General features: G+C 54.4%; 1 protein-coding gene and 1 long non-coding RNA gene across 2 annotated transcripts; both read right to left on the bottom strand.

Annotated features, from left to right (window-relative positions):
- Positions 1–1016: 1016 nt before the first annotated feature.
- On the bottom strand, positions 1017–6102 carry C18H16orf82 (chromosome 18 C16orf82 homolog). The gene is made up of 4 exons (XM_058711914.1): positions 6042–6102; positions 5230–5318; positions 4791–5009; positions 1017–2960 (listed from the first exon to the last, which is right to left on the bottom strand). Exons 1-4 carry the CDS (start codon positions 6100–6102, stop codon positions 2385–2387), a joined length of 945 nt encoding a protein of 314 aa, XP_058567897.1. The 3' UTR covers positions 1017–2384.
- A 3209-nt stretch (positions 6103–9311) lies between these two features.
- Positions 9312–15021, bottom strand: LOC131501290 (uncharacterized). The gene is made up of 3 exons (XR_009256739.1): positions 14935–15021; positions 12470–12583; positions 9312–9600 (listed from the first exon to the last, which is right to left on the bottom strand). It is a non-coding gene; the product is annotated as an uncharacterized LOC131501290 (long non-coding RNA).
- Between the last annotated feature and the right edge of the window lie 2846 nt (positions 15022–17867).

Below are 17867 nucleotides of genomic sequence, written 5' to 3' on the forward strand. Positions count from 1 at the left end.
GGGGGAGGGGCGGTGTTAGGGACTGATGAAAGGTGGGGCTGAGGCAGGGGTAGACCCCCCTCGTGATGAGGGTCCAGCCCAAACAATGGAGTGAGATGATGGCGTTTGCTGAGAAAGGAGACAGGAGGAGATGGTCAGGGGACGGTGGTGAGCTCAAGGTGGCCACTCTGTGCCCGAGCGGTCTGTGGCCTCCACACCGAGGGCTCAGCATGCAGCAGTGCCTACAACTTTGCCTCTGTGTGCCCTCTGTCACCCTCTGAGACAGGAGAGCAGGGCAGCAATGGGGGTGGGGGCGGCGATGGGCGGACAGGGACCCCCTTGGGCAGGGCTGGGAGGGGCCTGGGTTGTGGGTGCTCTGTTCCGGCTAAGCGATTTTGCTGGGAGGAGAGCGGGGGAGAACGTACTCACGCTCCAGAGGAAGGGCCTCAGCAGTCCAGACATGCGATGCCCTTGAACCCGGAACTGCTAACTCCTGAAACCTAGCAAACTATCTGCTGATCTGCCTCGACTTCTAAGCAGATGCTATGGGTTCATTGTTTTTGGTTTTTTGGTTTTTGTTTTGGTCAAGAATACTTCATCTAGGGGCTCCCGGGTGGCTCAGTTGGTTGAGCGTCTGACTCTTGACTTCAGCTCAGGTCGTGATCTTGCAGTCTGTGAGACTGAACCTCGTGTCGGGCTCTGTGCTGGCATCTCGGAACCTACCTGGGTTCTCTCTCTCTCCCTCTCTCTGCCCCTCCCCCACTCACTCTCTCGGTCGCTCTCAAAATAAATAAAGTTAAAAAAGCCGTTCTCACGTAATCCACATGACCCTTCTATCTATGTATGACATAGAGGTTATCGTTCCCATTTTCCAGATGAAGAAACTCAGGCTCCAAAATTGTAAGGATTTTCCCCCAGATCACCAGCCTGGAGGTAACACAGTTGGTAGCTAAGCCCTCCTGTCAACACGGCTCCTTAGTGTGTCTGAGTTTGTCTCTGTAACCTCGGCCGGGAACACACACACAAACCTCACACCCTTTCAGCCTCTCCAGACACTTTTTATTGTCTCTGGTGCCCCCTCAGCTTTCCTTCTGGTACCTAGTGGATGTCTTCGTGACTGTTCTGACCTCCGCCCCTCCGTGGACACGCTCCCTCCCCAGGGTTTTCACGGTCAGCCCCCCCGGGGAAGGGCTTTATGGTGCTGAGAAGGGGCAGGCAAGCGTCCTCAGCCCTCCCACCCGTCCAGGAGACTTTTGCTAAACGGCTCAGAGCTGTCTCATCCCAGCCATGCTTGGCTGGGTTGGTTTCTGTCACCGTTAAGCATTGACCATGGCATTGTCCTGCCACAGGAAGCAGTCCCAACCATCTCAACCGAGAAGGTGTCTGGGCTCCTTTCTCGCCTCTGCCTCCTTGGAGATGCACATCAAGACAGGGACGGGGCCTCGGGGAGCCCCGTCCGGAGCTCTGGCTCTCGCAGGCAGCACATCTTGCAGAGCTTGGTAGGGATCCGGCTCCCCAGGGTTGTGGTTTCCTGCCGATGGTGCTTCCTTCGGCTGGCTCCCGACGTGGACGGTCCCAGCCGCGGCTGGTGCTTGCTTCTCCTGAGCTCATCACGGTTGGTGTTGATTGTAGACGGTGCCCACCACTTCGCACGGTTTCTCCAGGGGAGGTTCTGACATCAGATGGTTCTAAAACAGAGCTGGTATTTGCTGCTGACCGCAGTCGTCCCCACTGATGAGTTTTGGCTGGCGATCCCGCCGTGACGGTTCTCCATACAGACGGTTTTGCCACTGATGGATCCTGTTAGAGGTGGCTCGTCACTGGGGCTCGCAGTGGTATCACCAGGGGAGGGTAGACCCAGCCCCCCAGGATCCTGCTACAGCTTCAGAGTAGACGGTGGTGCCGTTGATCGCTGACGGCCACTGCAGGTGGTGCTTACCTTCCATAGTTCTTGCTACGCGTCACCCTGCCGCCGACAGTCGTTGCTACCAACGGGGCTCTCCACCCAAGGTTCGGACGCACTGGGTGCTTTTTAAAGGCGTCTGCTTGGCCGTAACCGCTCTGGGTAAAGTCCAGGCTTGCTGGGGGTTCACGTCCAGTTTTCAAGACCCTAGTGGCCGGTGAGCCTTCTCATGCAGGCACGCACGTCTGGGCAGGCTGCTCGCCCTCGCTGGCCTGGCTTTGGCCTTGCCCCCGACCTTGGTCGCTGGCCTTGGCCTTGCCTCCGGCCCCATCCTCCTGCAGACTGGTGTTACTTTTCACCCCGGTCTGCATGCCGCCGTCCTCCCGCGTGCCCTGGCGGCTGCTGGCCTGGCTGGAGGGAAGGCTGCTGGCGGAACTGAACAGCCCGCTACTCACCCGGTAGTTGAGGGCGCTGCTGCCCAGACTGATGAAGCTCATGCTGGTCAGGCTGCTGGCCCCGCTGCCGCTGCCGCTGCCGGGCAGGCTGGTGTCGCTCTTCCCCTCCAGCCTGGCCTGCTCTGTGTGCCCGGCTGCCTCCTTATCTGGCTGGGGGAGTAGATGGCACACAGCTGGCTGCTCTGGGCGCTGTCTGTCTGGGTGTTGAGACTTCTGTGCAACCTCACGATGTGTCTCCTGGCCACCAGGCTGACCTCGCTGTTCTCCTCATCCCCCGCATACCCGCTGTCCAACAGGCTGGTGTCACTGTCCCTGCATGTCCCCAGGCTGGACTGTCGCAGGCTCAGCAAGTCGCTCTCCCTTCTCCATGCGTTTCCCAGGTTGCTGCCCGGAAGTCTCAGGGGCCCCTGAGTGGCTCCTGCATCATGGTGTGGCCACGCGGGTGACTGGGGCTCTAAGCTGGGGGATGGGAGGCCTGGAGCTTGGTCCTGAGCATTCCAAGCAGCAGACTCCCCTGTTGTACCCTGGAGGAAAGTGAGGGACAGATGATCTGGTTTATCCAGGGGGAGGGGACCCTGGGAGGCCTCTGAATGGTGGGTGTGGTTTGTCTGGGGGAGACGCGGCTCAATTTATAAGGTGGCCTTTCAAAGGGCAGTGTTCTGATTGGCTGGCCCGGTTCCCATGGTGATGGGTCTATGAGGCAGGCGGGGTGGGTGTGGGAGGGAGGACAATGCTGTCCTGGGACCAGTTACATCAGTGGCTGGGGCTGGAGGTGGGTAGAAAAAGGACTTATGGCCAGAGAGAGGCAAGGACCACCTTCCTGGGGACATTTCCTACGGGGCCTGTGGCCTCTGCTTTGCCATATCATGACATCTGGGTGTGCCTCCTGGCTGAGTCCCTTCTGAGCTGCATTTCTTTAGGATGTCATTGGTCACTGGTCCCACATCACACCCTACCCCTTCCTCACCTCGAGGTGCGGTCATGTTGGCTGTTTTCTTATTTGGAGCTCTTACCTGCCACAGGGACTTTGCACTGGCCAAAAAAGAAAAAAAAGTGTCTACCTGGAATGTTCTTCCCTCAGCCCCTTGGCCTTCAAGCCTCAGCTAAAGTGTCCCTGGCCTCTACAAGAACATCCCTCTGTTATTCTTTATGTCACTTTCTAACTTATGTGCTTTATGGCATTAAGTGCAATTTGCAAGTCTTTCGATGTGTCGGTTCCTTATTGCTGGTTCCCTCTGCTCGAATATCTTTGCAAGGGCAGAGATTTTGTTTCCTTATTCTCTCGGGGAGGCTAGGACCTGTGGCCCTGGTGAGTTGGGAGCTGCTGGATACTCGTCAGCAGTGATGAGCAGACCGGAATTGGAGCAGGCCGCTGCATGGGGGGACGTCCGGTGGGCAGGGTGGGACAGGGAGCTGGGTGGGGCCAGTGCAGGAATCTGGGAGTGACAGGGAGGGCCTGGACCACCGAGTGGCCACAGAGTTGGGAGATCCTGGGTGTATCTAGAAGGCAGGACTCAGGGCTTGCTGAGGGGCCGTATCTGGGGGCTCGAGGAAGAGCAGGATCAAGGCCAGCTGCGGGGTCCACGAGCCTCTGGGTCAGGGGCAGGATGGCCTTCTAGAAACGGCATGGCCTCCTTCTGAAGCACGCCGAACGGCATGCACCGTGGTAAGGGCTGTGAGGAAAGGCAGAGCCTAGTGTCTCAGAGGTGAGATCAGCGTGGGTTCGAGCCTCAGCTCGTCCGCTTCGGAGCCGTGCTTAACGATGCCCCAAATGGGTGGTGGCGATTAAACCGTCCACAAACATTAGTTGAAGAGAAATGAGTGCTAAGTGTTCTGTTAGACCCTCTACAGACAGCCGGGCAGTCCCTCCTTGCTGGGCCTCACAGTCGAGAGTTGGGGGGACACACAGGCTCATTTCCGACAGAAGTGCTGTGGGGAAAATAAAACGGGGAGGCGGGGGGACGGTAGGCTGGACGGTGCTCCATGAATAGAGTGACTGCCCCTCTCCATCTTGGGACTCTGGCCTGCTGTGGTTCCACTCCCGTGTCCTCCACCCGGGTGACATCCCGTGACCACCTCAACCTCTCTGAACCTCAGCTCCCCCAGCCGGGCGGACAGGAAACACCCAGGCTAGGGTCTGCCCCTAGGTTCACCGTGGCAGTGCTGTCCGACCTCATGGAACCTTCTATTCAAGACAGTATAGGTGTTTGCATGAAAAAAAAATACACAAGTGTATGTGCATACGTACATATGTATGCATATATACCTAAGTACATATGTGTACGGATGCAAATACATTCACGGTATGTTTATATATGAATACATAAGAATATGCATACGTGAGTGCACACAAGAATATATATCCACATGCGTATATGCATATGTAAGCACATCCACATGATGACATATGCAAATATATATAAGCATGCAAACACTTTTTGGAAACCACAAACCCTCCGGCTCTCAGCATCACCCTCCAGGGTGCCCACTTTCCCCCGAGGTTCCCCCTGCCGAGCTCTCTTATCCCAGAGCCTCCCCTGGGACCCTGCGATGGACACCGTGTTCTCTTTGCTGGAGGCCCCGTTGTCTGGCTGCGTCTGGCCAAGGACCCGTGTTTGTTCACTCTGGAGCGCCCCTGTGTGCTCACCGGGCAGTGGGGTGAGTGTGCTCCCCTGAGAGACACAGCCCAGCGCAGGCCGCGGCACTGGGAACTCCTGGCCCCGGTGCCAGGCCGTAGAATGACCGGATATGGAGGACGTGTTGCACCCCGGGCACCTAGCTAGTCGCTGGCATGCACTGTCTCGTTGAAGCTCATTCCATCCTTAGCCTGCCCAGGCAGTGCTTGTCCCAGGGTAGTGAGAGGCATTCCTGGGGGCCAGAAGTGGTGGGTACCTCCCTTCTCAGGTGCACTTGGCACTTGAGCAGGTGGTTCCAGGGATGGACCTGGGTCCCCGATGACAGGACCTTGGACTTTCTACCTTCTGCAGGGAGCAAGACAAAGCTTAGCCATGGCCTGGAGGGGTGAACTGTTCCAAAAGAAGGAAATTCTTCCTCCGAGTTGCATTCTGCCCCACCCCCAGCTGTTAAAATTATTTAGGACATATGAAAGAAAGAAAGAAAGAAAGAAAGAAAGAAAGAAAGAAAGAGAAAGAAAGGGGAAGGAAAGAAAGAAGAGAGAGAGAGAAAGAAAAAGGAAAGAAAGAAAGAAAGAAAGAAAGAAAGAAAGAAAGAAAGAGGAAGGAAGGAAGAAGGAAAGAAAGAAAGAAAGAAAGAAAGAAAGAAAGAAAGAAAGAAAGAAGAGAGAAAGAAAAAGGAAAGAGAAAGAAAGAAAGAAAGGAAAAGGAAGGAAGGAAGGAAGGAAGGAAGGAAGGAAGGAAGGAAGGAAGGAAGGAAGGAAGAAGACATTACAGGGGCTCCTGGATGGTTCAGTCGGTTAAGCATCCGACTTTTGATTTTGGCTCAGGTCATGATCTTGGGGTTGTGAGATCAAGCCCTGTGTCGGGCTCCATGCTGAGTGAGAAGCCTGCTTGGGATTCTCTCTCTCACCTTCTCCCTCTGCCTGCCCCTCCCCCCCCCCCCAACTCTCTCTCACTATAAAAAAAAGAAAAAAGAGATTACTGATAAACCTCCAAACCCATCTACCCCTCCCCATTCTCTCTCCGTGGCAGTCCAGAATCTCACGCTCGTCATTGAATCTGACGCACGTCTCTGTACTTGGGGGTAGAAGAGGACGTACCCCTGAGCCAACATGGAATTGTGTCGCATGCCATCAATCGATATAAATGGCGTTCTTGATGTGTGCTTTTCCAACTTATGCTCAACACCACGTGCGACTCCTCTGTGCTGTGTCGCAGCTCAAGTTCACCTCCCGTACTGTAGGGTATCATATTGATGAGCGTCGTGATTCGTCCATTCTAACCGGTGAGCATTTAGGTTACTTCCCCCTTTTCCCTTGCGATAGGCGTGCCTTTAAGTGTCTCTGACATGATGTTTCCCCTGCAAATTTCTGAGAAGTGTCCTCCCAGACTAAGAAAGCTTCCAATCATTTTAATTGCTTGCACGTAATGAACAGAGCAGACACTTCTCCTCAACAGTCGGGCCTCATCTTCCATCTGAATGTTTCTATGAGGTTCGGCTTAGGGATGGGATGAATCACTGGGGCATCTGTGGCCTGCATTATTGGGCCATAAAACATGGCCCTTACGAATGTTCAGCTTTAGCTGAAGATGAGGTCACAGAGCTGCCCCCTTGGGCGGGGATGAGGGGTGGGGGACAGCAGGAAGCAGGGGGACGCTGGGGTGGCCGAAAGCGGGTGATCCTCTCTCAGGGCTCGTCACCCAGCTCCCGTTAGCTGTGGCAAGACCCCATCTTGTGGTCTTCATTGTGGACTCAGCGTGTGGAGGAGGGGGTGGGGGGGGGAGGGCGGAGGAGAAGCAGCCTGAGGATGAGGAGGGGCAAGAATATTCCCTAGAGCAAGTATGAGAACCGCCCAGCAAAGTAACCAGCAAGCACTCAGAGGTCTGAGTTCAAATCCACGCAATGCTGCTTATTAGCTGTGTGATCCCTGGCGACTTACCTAACCTTTCTGTCTCAGTTTGGGTTCCCTCAAGAGCAGCCTTAAGGCCTGGGCTTGGATCCAGTAGTTTATCTGGGGCGGGGGGGATGGTCCCAAGAATCCCCGTGAAGAGGTGGGGCTGCAAGACAGGGAGGGCAGCTTCCCTGGAAGCCAGTAATGGGGGCGTTCCAGAGAATGTGGGACTCGGCTTGGGCCTCTCAGAGGCTGAATGGAGCACATCTCAGGGGCCTGGGGGTTTAGCCACGGGCTCCCTGAGCAAACCCCTGAGATGCCTGAGGAGGCAGAGGAGGGCGGAGGGAGACGGAGCACAGATGCACGCTAGGGGGAGAAGCTGTCACTCAGTACCGTCCGGATGGAGGCTGACAACCCTGGAGGGCCAACAGGACCTGGGTGGGGCTGTCACTGGAGCTTGCTAGAGTGGCCTCGTCTGCGGGGTCATTGCCCCTCAGGCCGTGGCAAGGATTCAGTGAGGCCAGTAAGCGTTCAGCAAGCCCGAAGTACCTGGAGCCTGCCTTGGGCTCCCCCAAGCTTGTGGCGGGACCGGCTTGGAGAAACGAAAGCTCTGAGAGACGAGGTGAAACTGACCCTGGCCGCCACAGTCCTGGGTAGCGGGGCCGTGATGTGGGCCCGAAGGCCTTCTCAGAGCACGCCGTGTCTCACGCTCTGGGGGCTTCAGGCTGTGGGGCGTGGAGAGGTCAAGGCCCCCAGAGTGGATGCCAAGTGTCTGTCCCCCTTGTCTGCCTCAGGTGGCACACAAGTACTGACCCGGGGTGGGGGGGGGAGGGTCTCAGGAGACCACCAGAGGGAGACCAGCGCCCGGCCAGGCAAGGCGGAAGGGGGTCCCTTCCAGTCAGCCGAGGCCACCCTGAGCACAGAACACGCAGGGCGGTAAGCAGTCTGTGGGGATTACTGTCTCCGTTCAGCAGGTGACTGAGGGTGTTTCTGGGATGGGAGACCTTCCTGAACGGTCCTGAGCAACCTGAGGTGGCCGTCCTAATCCGAGCTGGAGTCCTATGTAGTCAAAATGACCCCTGAAAACCCGCTTCACCTGTCAGGCCCACAGGTTTGTGAAGACATTCCTCCCCGGACCTTCTGAGGCACGCACACTCCAGCTTGGGAACCGTCTGGTGAGACCCAGGGTCGTGGGCAGTGCGTTCTCAGATGCCCGGGCTGGCCTGCCAGGCCCTCGGGCCCCAAACTACCAGCAAGTCCTTGGTGGTGTGGGCTCTGGGGTCAGACAGACATGGACCCCCCACCCCCCTACCCCAGGTCTTGCCTCCTCCCGGCCGCCATGTCAGGTTATCCAAGCCTCCTCAACCCGGTTTCCTCTTTTGAGAAAGGGGGCCAGTAAATGCCGGCTCTCGATATCCTCGAGGTCAGGGAGCGTGTCAGGGAGGTCAGGCAGGTTTTGACCCTGCTGAGCCCTCGTGCTCCGTCACATTTTGCCGAACGCACAAACGTAAAGCATCCAGAGCAGTGACTGATGCTTCGGAAATTCACTAGGTTTAATCACCCCTAGTATCCTGTGGTGACACGAAACCTTTATCATCAACGTAAGGCAAGCTGGAGTCGCTCATTTTGGGGGTGGGTTAAATGAGAGGGTAGGGTTATATCTTAGCCAGGTGCTGAGTCCTAAAGCCAGAAGGAGGCTGAACGGGGGCTGGGTGGGATTCTGGTGCCGGGGTGGGGAACCCTGGCAGACGAAGTGCTTATTAAGTCCCAAGTTACAGATGAGGACGCTGACTCTCAGTGAGCAGAAGGAGATCTCCGAAGGCCACCATGGCTGGCACTCAGCAGCCAGATCTTCTGGCTCCCGGTCTAGTCGACTCTGAGGGGCACCCAAGCGTTAACAGGTTTGCAGACAGGGACACGGGTTCTCCGACAGGGGAAGCGGTGCCTGAGCCACGGACCTAGCGGGGGGCAGCGCTTGAGGGAGAAGCCACTTGTGTCACGGAAGGGCCGGTGTGGGACACCGTGGGAGCTGTGTGCTCAGGGACACAGGGAGTGGCAGCCTCCGCCCCCCCCGGGCACGCTGGACGTGTGACCCTAGGCACCTCAGTTTCCCTGTTTGTAAAGGGAGGCCACGCTATCAACTGCCTCTCTCTCTGGGCTTTTGGGGTGCAGGTGGGGAGCCCCCCTCTCCAAGCTCCCGGTGGACAAAACATTGCCGGGGTACTTAACCATCACCCAGTCTGCAGATGGGGCCCTGGCTGCCTGCCCTGTGTCTCTGCGGGGCTTCTGGATTAACCCCCAACCGGTCGTTCCCGGGCAGAGGGCACCAGCAAGGGGCTTGGTTGGCCCTGAGGTAGCACAGCCAGGGCCGTCCTTGGAAAGAGGCCACTGCTGAAGGGTCAGCTTCCTTTTCACCAAATTATTCCTCCACGTTCACAGAGTGGAGGAATTATTGGCGGAAAATGAGGATATAAAACCCTGCTAGAGCCGAGCACCTTTCAGGGGCACTGAATTCTGAGAGCTTGGAAGCATTCCAGCAGATTGGTTCATTTTTAATGGTCTAGGACTGTAGTTCATCTGTTTAATTCAAACGAGGTGACATAATATCTTTCATTTGGACTTATTACCAGCACGGTGGTGATTCGGCTCCCAGCATTCTCCAGGCAGGATATTCTGTCATTACCGCACATTTTCTTTTTCTGGCCAAATTGAAAGTCCGCGGGAAGGGCTGCAGCCTTGGAAAGGAGAGATCAACCGAGAATAGGTCACATCGGGTATTAAGGAATGAAAATGAATTCATTCTTTCCTCCGTTGAATAAGCAGCTGTACTTGCGTCTCTGTGATCCATGAAATAGGCTGTCAGGAAAATTGGAAATGGGCTGCGTTTGAACTTCACCCGCCGACTCTGCCCCGTCACCTTGGAGACTGGTAGTGCGGCCAGGGCAGGGGCAGGGGCAAGAGGGGGCGCTCACTTCTATGGGGCACCCACCATATGCCAGACGCCTGGCTTCAGTGGTCCCAGAGGGGGACCCCCCTGAGTATCCCCATTCTGTAGATGAGGACAACAAGGCTCAGAAAGATCCAGGGACTTGCCTGAGGTCACTTAGGCACAGAAGGAGCACAGACCCTGGCTCTGAGGTGCCCAACATTACGGACTTGAACTTGGCCCGGAGAACCTCAAAGCCTCGCCTTCCCCGGGCAGGCTGCTCAACATCAGGTGTCAGCTTCCCCCATGATGGAAATATACGTGGCGAGGGTTACGTGAGGGAATGAACACGGTAACTTGGCGTGGGGCTCCCTGCAGAGTGATAGCTCCCAAACGTCTTTGTTATTATGGGCTTTCGCCTTTACATGCCTCAGATGACGGAGCACCAAGAAGGGACTCTGGAAAGCAAGTGACCTGCCCTAAGACCTAGTGCGGGTGGGTCACGGGGCTGCAAGCTGGCCTTGGAGTGACCCAACAGTCCCTGTTCCTTCTGCTACACTGGGTAGTAGAAAGTCTGGGGCAGGGAGGGGGTTTTGAGATGTTTATAATGGAAATACCCCCCATCTGGCTTTATCTCCCTCCAGAAGACCCTTCCCCAGCCCTGTGTACTTGACTCAGTTGTTGTGTTCCTCGTTTGTCTCGCACGCAGCCTGGCATTTGTGTGAGGGGGGCGATTTGATCAGCTCGCCGTTGTACCCCCGATGCCTAGAACCCGGGCTGGGGATGGGTAGGGTGGGTGAGGCAGGTCCTCCAAGCACAGGCTTAGAATCCTCTCTGTGATTAAAATTTTGATATTTTGTTCATCGTAGATGCTTTTGCATTCATTTTTGTTTTTAATAACATTGCATAAAAATTTTGGTTATCTTGATTGCTGAGTTTGTTTTTTTTTTTTTTCAATCACTCTCCTAAGTTTAGCCCCTGAGTTGAGTTCCTCACTTGCCTCACCCTGGTCCCAGCTCTGCCTAGAATGGTGTCTGTCACCTCCTTGTATTCAATAAAGATTTATAGAATGGTTGATGTCCTAGTAGGTATCCAGACATTTTCTAGGTCCCTGGAGAAGTGTTCCAGTGGGTGTTCCAGGCTCTTCCAGACATTTCCTGGGTCCCCGGAGAAGTGTTCCAGTGGGTGTTCCAGGCTCTTTGTATCTGAAGAAAGCGAGAGCCCCAAACGGAGCTTTTACTTGGCTCCAGGATCTGGGGAACAGCTGAGATTTTCTGCTCCCGGTGAGAATAAAGGCGTGTCTCTTCCAGGATCTGATTGCGGAACCAATGGGAGCCCGGACCTCGACAGCTGCCCAATGGCAGAATGGAATGCAAGAAATCCATGGGGCTCTGGAAACCTAGGCGGAATGGCGTGCTGTCATTAGGGACCACCGCACCTTTCCCCCTCCTGGATGTTTCTTGCAATGAAAAGCCACATCGAGTTGCGCTGACGCTCGTTAGCGTAATGAGATCTGGCTTCGCGGTGCTGCTAACCCCCTTCTCTCATCTGGAGCACATCTGGGCTGAACCAGCACATGGTCTGCTGTGATACCTGATGCTCCATTTCGATGAAATAGCGGATCTTGCCTCTACCTTTGGCTGTATTTCCCACCAACGCTGAGCTTCCGTCGAGATGCATTTTTCTAATTAAGGCAGGAGTAAGGAATAACCTCCTGTATAATTTAAAATGGTAAAATCATCGATACCTTTTCCAGCCACAGCTTTAAATCTTAGCCACCAATGACTCCCCTATTAACGGGCCTAATTAAATCCATTTTTCAGGACGTCTTTGGCAAATTCCATTTTAGCAAAACTGTAGGAAGTTCAGTTTGATTTGTCTCTGCTCCCCAGGGCTCTCTTGTAAAAACGAGGAAGAGGTGGATGCCTGTCTCTTGTGTCTTCTGTTCATTGATTCACTCGGCAAATATTTACTGAGCACCTACTATGTGCATTGGCATTAAACTAGGAAAGGAGGAGGGGGGAAGTGAAAAGACAGTAAGTTTCCTATTCCAATGGCCAGAAGGGAATGGAGATCACTTGTTCACTCAACAAACATGTATTGAGTCTACTGACAGGGGAGTCCCTGTGCCAAAGCCCTGGTGTCACGGTGATGAGGTGCTACAGTTCATATTCAGTGTGGTAAATGCTCTGATAGGCTTGAGTAGAGGGGACTGTGGGAGCTCAGACTGGGAAGCTGAGGGTCTGGAAGATTCCCTGGAGCTGAGTTTTAAGGGACATGTAGGTGTCAGCCAGGTGAAGCCAAGAGAGAAGGAGGTGTTATAGGAGCAAAGGTGGATGGGCACGAGGCCTGGGAGACCACGGGAGGTGTGGGGAACTTTAAGCCAGTCACGTGGTTAGGGCCATGCCTCTCCGCCCTGGCTGCATGTTAGAATCACACGGGGGCCTGGAAAAACACCAGTGCCTGCCCCTCATCCCTGACCATGCAAATCATGGTTTCTGGGGGTGGGGTCAAGACTTTGGTGTTTTTCAAAAGCTCTCCAGGCGATGCTACTGTTCAGCCAGGGTTGAACGTCACTAGGCTAAAGCATGCAGAATGGTGGGAGGTGAGGCTGGAGAGGTAGGCAGGGGCTATATCCCGGAGGGACCAGGAAACCCGTGAAGGGGTCTGAACCTTACCTGAGGGTAGTGACATCACAGAAGGGTTGAAGGCAGGAGAAGAAGGGGCTCACATTCATGCTTCAGAAGGGATGACTCTGCCAGCAGTGTAGACGATGAGTGGGGTTGGGGTCGCTGGAGCCAGAGAAAGTGGTAAAGAGGTTATTGCAGCAAACTGAACATCAGATGATGTGGCCTGGGCCCAGGGGTCATGAACGCTGGGGTGGGGAAGGGAGATATTCAGGAGGGGGTGCGGGGTTGACAGGATGGGGTGGTGAGACGTGCATCCTGGGCAAAGCAGAAGGAGCAGTTTAGGATGGCTCCAAGTAGCTTGGGTGACTGGGTGGATAGTCGTGACTTTAATCAGGAAGGAAAAGGAAAGGATTATTTGGATTCAGGATATTTTGAAGAGATCTCATGAGCAGTTGGGGTTGAGATGTGACACTTGGAATTGTGCTCCGCGGAGACAGAGCAATTGGAAAGTCAACTGTGGCTCTTAACGGGAAGGTGCCACCCAAGGGGAGTGGGTAACTTCAGAGTAAGAGGAAAAGAAGGCCAAGGGTGGTAGAGTCTAGGAAGCTCAACGCTTAGAGGGTAGTTGAAGTTTTGAGGAGCTGAGAAAGAACTTGGTGAGGAATGGTGGAGAGGTAGGAAGAAAGCAGAGAGGGTGATGCCCTGAGGCCAAGAAGGAAAGAGTTCTCAAAAGAGAGCGGGGCAACGTGTTGAAAATTGTACTGGGGCTAAATAAAACAGAAGGCAGTTCTGTACATTTAGGAAAAAGCAGTTTTGATGAGGCACTGGGGGTGGAAACCAGACTACAGTGGGTTGCAGAGTGAATGGCAGAGAGAAGAGTATATATATACACGTGCTGGTCCAAGACAGATAAGCAAGAGGTTGAGTGGTACCCAGAGGAGATGTTGGACTGAGCACACGTAAGACAGGATTAAGGGCACGGAATTGATGTTGGAGGTGATCCCAGGAAACGCCAGTAGGGGGGTGAAGAAGTAGGCATAAAAGGTAAGGAAATCCATAAAGGGTGTGCCAGTGAGCAGGTAATCACTGAGGGAAAATGGGGCTTAATCTCACTGGGTAACTCTGGACAACAGTACAGAACACGCACCTGTGTTATTGTCCATGAGAGGTGAGGGAGCTGGGGTATTTATCCACCAGTTCCCGTAGCCGTTGGTGGAGGGCTGAACCCCGGGGTTGGGGAAACATTAGTTCGCAGGCACTGTAGCCTGCCAGGTGCATGGGGAGAGTGCGCTCTGGCAACCAGATCAAGTCCTCAGGCCAAAGGACAAAGGTGACGGCAGTTGGAAGTTGGACTGACTCAATGCCAAGAGTAAAAACTGAGGGTAGGGTACTGAGAGCATCTGCTACGGGAAGCATCTCATTTTTTTTTCCAGCCTGAAAAGAATTTGTCATGACTGAATGGTGAGGATGAGTGAGAGGGAGAGGCTGAAAATACAAGGAAGAGAGGAGATCACTGATGGAGAGCGGGCCAGGAAGAGATGGAAGGTGTTGTGAATAAGAAAGAATGCAAGTGGAGGGCCTGGTTGAAATGGCAGGAGGCTGTGGTTGGTAAGTAGGCGGCTGGGATTCAAGCTCAAGCAGAAGGTTGAGCATGTCAGGGACATGGATGTGGGCGGCTGAAGTGGATGGAAAGTGAAGTCCATTGGAATGGGGAGGCTAAGGGCCAGAGGTGAAGATGGGGACTGGTCCATTCACATTGGACATCAAAGTCCCCAGGGACTTGGGGGTGGAGAAGAAGGCTAAATCAACTGCCAAAGTTGTTAATGAATGTTAGACATGACCATGTAGGGGCCCCTGGGTGGCTCAGTCGGTTGAGCGTCTGACTTCGGCTCAGGTCATGATCTCGCTGGGTTCGTGAGTTCGAGCCCCGCGTCAGGGTCTGTGCTGACAGCTCGGAGCCTGGAGCCTCGTTCAGATTCTGTGTCTCCTCCTCTCTCTGCCCCTCCCATGCTCATGCTCTGTCTCTCTCTGTCTCTCAATAATAAATAAATGTTGAAAAAAATTAAAAAAAAAAACCCCATGACCTTGTATCCCAGTCCCACTCACAGGGTAGGGTGAACCAAGGGTGTTTGTCAACCATTGGGTGCTGGATCTGGAGGGAGCCATGTTGGTCAGAACAACAGCTCAGTCCAAAGAGGCATTATCTAACTGGTGAGTCTGGCTGGAAGTCTTGGAAAGAAGTCAGAGGACAGAGATGAAAAGGCGGAACAGAGAGTCTCATAGCCAAGGAGAGGCAGGAGGCCTCAACAGGAAATGGGGTCAGGAACCAGGGAAGTCCAGAGGAGGTCAATAGCCGAGCTCAAGATTATCTGAAGTACATGGTTCTGGATGAAGGCTGTGGATAAGGAGAGGACATAAGGGCTCACGATTCTTGGGGGGACATGGGTAGTCAAAGAGAGGGACAAAGAGTGTAGGGCGCAGACTCCGCTTAGATGTTCCTTGAGGCTTCATACCTACGGAACCCCAAGGCTCCCTGGTATCCAGTCAGCCAACCACCGATGAAAGGCACAGAGTTCAGACTCCGGAGTCAGATCGACCTGGGAACAGAGAGAGGAAGCTGGAGAACCACATGACCCTGGTGCCATAAAAGCCAAGGGGAGGAAAAGTTTAGCAGCTCCACCAATGAATGTTGCTGAAACATCAGGCAAGGGAAGGAGGCCGTTTTTCACGATTCTTTCGTTTTCATGATGAAGACTTTGGAGAACGAGACAGAGTAAAGGCTTATATTATTCATACAGAAAGTTGGGGGCACAGCCTCCGGTGCCAGTTAGCTATGGCTGCGTAACAAAGATCTCTGACACGAAGACTTATTAGTTCTTATGTCTGCAGTTTGGTTGCGGTATTCTGCTGATCTGGACCAGGCTTGGCTGGTCTCGAACAGACTCACTCATGGCCAGCTGGTAGACCGGCCCAGGGCTAGCTGGTCTAGGATAGCCTCAGCTGGAACAGCTTGCCGGCGTTCCCTGCGGTCTAATCCTCCAGCAGGCTAGCCCCATGGTTACGGTCCAGGAAGAGGGAACAGCATGTGCAAAGACCCCGAGGTGGGAGCAAGCTTGGCCGTTTGAGAAGGAGCGAGGAGGCCAGTGTGGCTGACAGCAGCATGCACAGGGAGGGGCAGCAGAGATGAGGTCAGAGAGCGAGTGCCACGAGGAGAATATCGTGAGCGCCTTGTGGACCACGGTAAGGACGTAGGGTTTCTACTCTTATTATGATGATGACGCTTGTTTTCAGCCGTGTTGCCCCGGCTGACTCCACTTTGGCTTCCACTCCATGCCACAGGGTTTGCATTTCATCCAGCCGTGTTGCGGCGGACTTTGCTCCTCCCCTCCCGGTGCTGGCATTTCCCACCTCTTGGCCTCACTGCGTGATCCAAGACAGGTCAGCGTCCCGGGTCCAGAAATCACAGACTCCTGCTCCTAAAACCCCATCCTCCAGGGCACGAGGTTGTGGCCTGCAGGCTACATCTGGTCTGTTGCCTGTTTTCGCACATAAAATTGTATCGGAAGGCAGCCACGCCCATTCATCCACCTGTCGTCTGTGGCCGCTTTTGTGTCACAATGGCGGAGCTGAGTAGGCGTGAAAGAGCTGTATGGCCCACAAAGCCCAAAATATTTATTGTCTGCTCCTTTAGAGATAAAGCTAAACCTTCTGGAACTTAAGAGGGAGTGCGCTGGATTCTCTTCTGCTTTGGAGGGTGGGGAAGTTGGGGTCTGCGGAATTGCCTGAGGGCAGTGGAAGGTGGAAGCGTAGGTAGACCTACCCGGCATCTTGTCCCTCTGCTCCCTGCCTCCCTGGGCCGACAGAGTGATGCTTCTGGGCCTGAACAGAGTGATGCTTCTGACGTCTTAGTCTGCTCAGGCTGCCATAACAAAATAGCAGACTGGGTGGCTTACGCTGCAGCCATTTGCTTCTCACGGTTTTGGCAGCTGGGGAGTCCAAGCTCAAGGTGGCAGCATGGTCAGCTTCCCGGGGAGGCTCTCTTCCTGGCTTGGCGATGGCCGCCTTCTCACGGTGTCCTCGCATGGTAGAGGGGCGGGGTGGGGAGCACATGCCCTGTGGCTTCCTGTCCTTATAAGGACACTGATCTCATTATGGGGGCTCCATCTTCATGACCCCGTCTAGCCCGATGACCCACCAAAGGCCCTGTTTCCAACACCATCACATTAGGGCTTAGGCTTCAGCCCATGAACTGGGGGGGGCGGGGGGGGGGCACAAGCGTTCCATCCATCACACTGAACATCTATTCTCTTTCTACCTGTGCCCTCTCTTGGAGCTAAAGGAGGGAGGCAGGGCAAGGTAGGTGCTGGTCAAGAGCATAGTCTCCGGAGTTGTGCACACCCGAGTTCAAGTCTGCTGTAATCTGGGGCAAATCCCAGAACCTCAGTTTCCGTAGCGTAAGAGCTAATGGTAATTCCCACCTCTTTGGGGTGCTGGGAGCAGGGGCATTTTTGCAACCCCGGGCAGGATGCCTGATTTCAGAAAAGCAGGGTGGGGGGGGGGGTGGAAATCAATATCTCCAAGCTCGCGGCCAATAAAACCTCAGGAGTGGCCATTTCATCTTTATCGTGGCCGCCCGCATCACTAACAGTGTACTCAACGCGAGGGTGGTGACGCGTTTGGGGTAAAGGGAGGCTCGTAAAAATGACCGATGCAGATATTAACGATTTAATCTGCTAACGCGGCGTGGCCGCCGCCGAGAAGCCGATTCGTCAGCATCCGGGAACCCATCAGGAGGAGGCCGGGTGAAAAGCACCGGGGCTAGTGCGGGGATGTGGTACGAATGAAGACGAATCGCTGAGCGCGGTTATCGATTTGCCTTGCCTGGAACGGCCGCTTTCTGTTTGGAAATATGGAAAGCAAATGAATGAATAAATGAGCTGGCTCAGTGGACAGCGCCCCGCTGGGACCCTGGCCTCTAAGCCACGGAGGCCAACGGGCTCTGAGCAGAGACCGAGAAAGGTAGCGTTTACCGAGACGGACAGCGTGGCTTGGTGCGGTGGCCTGAGAACCCGCGGCCGGAAAGGCTTTGGAAAGCAGCGGCAGGTGTCCTGGGGTCGGACAGATTCTTCACTGAATTTTGGCTCTGCCTCCTTCTGGCTGTGGGGTCCCTAAAATCCATGTAATCTCTCTGAACTGGAGTTTCTTCCATCGGCAGAAAGGGGGCAGAAGGGGATCAATGGCAGATTGTATTAAATCGCGTATGTTTTATATTGGCCGTACCTCCTCTGCGCTGCGAGATATCGGGCAAGTTTTCTGACCTCTCTGTGCTTCACATGTCCCTTCTATCATATGGACATAACAACACCCATCCCTGGGACACAGTGTTGAGGCAATGGTAGCTTTTATGAGTACTCATCATTTGACCAATATTAAGCACTGACTATGT

This window comes from Neofelis nebulosa, chromosome 18 (assembly GCF_028018385.1).
Source record: "Neofelis nebulosa isolate mNeoNeb1 chromosome 18, mNeoNeb1.pri, whole genome shotgun sequence".
Lineage (NCBI taxonomy): Eukaryota > Metazoa > Chordata > Mammalia > Carnivora > Felidae > Neofelis > Neofelis nebulosa.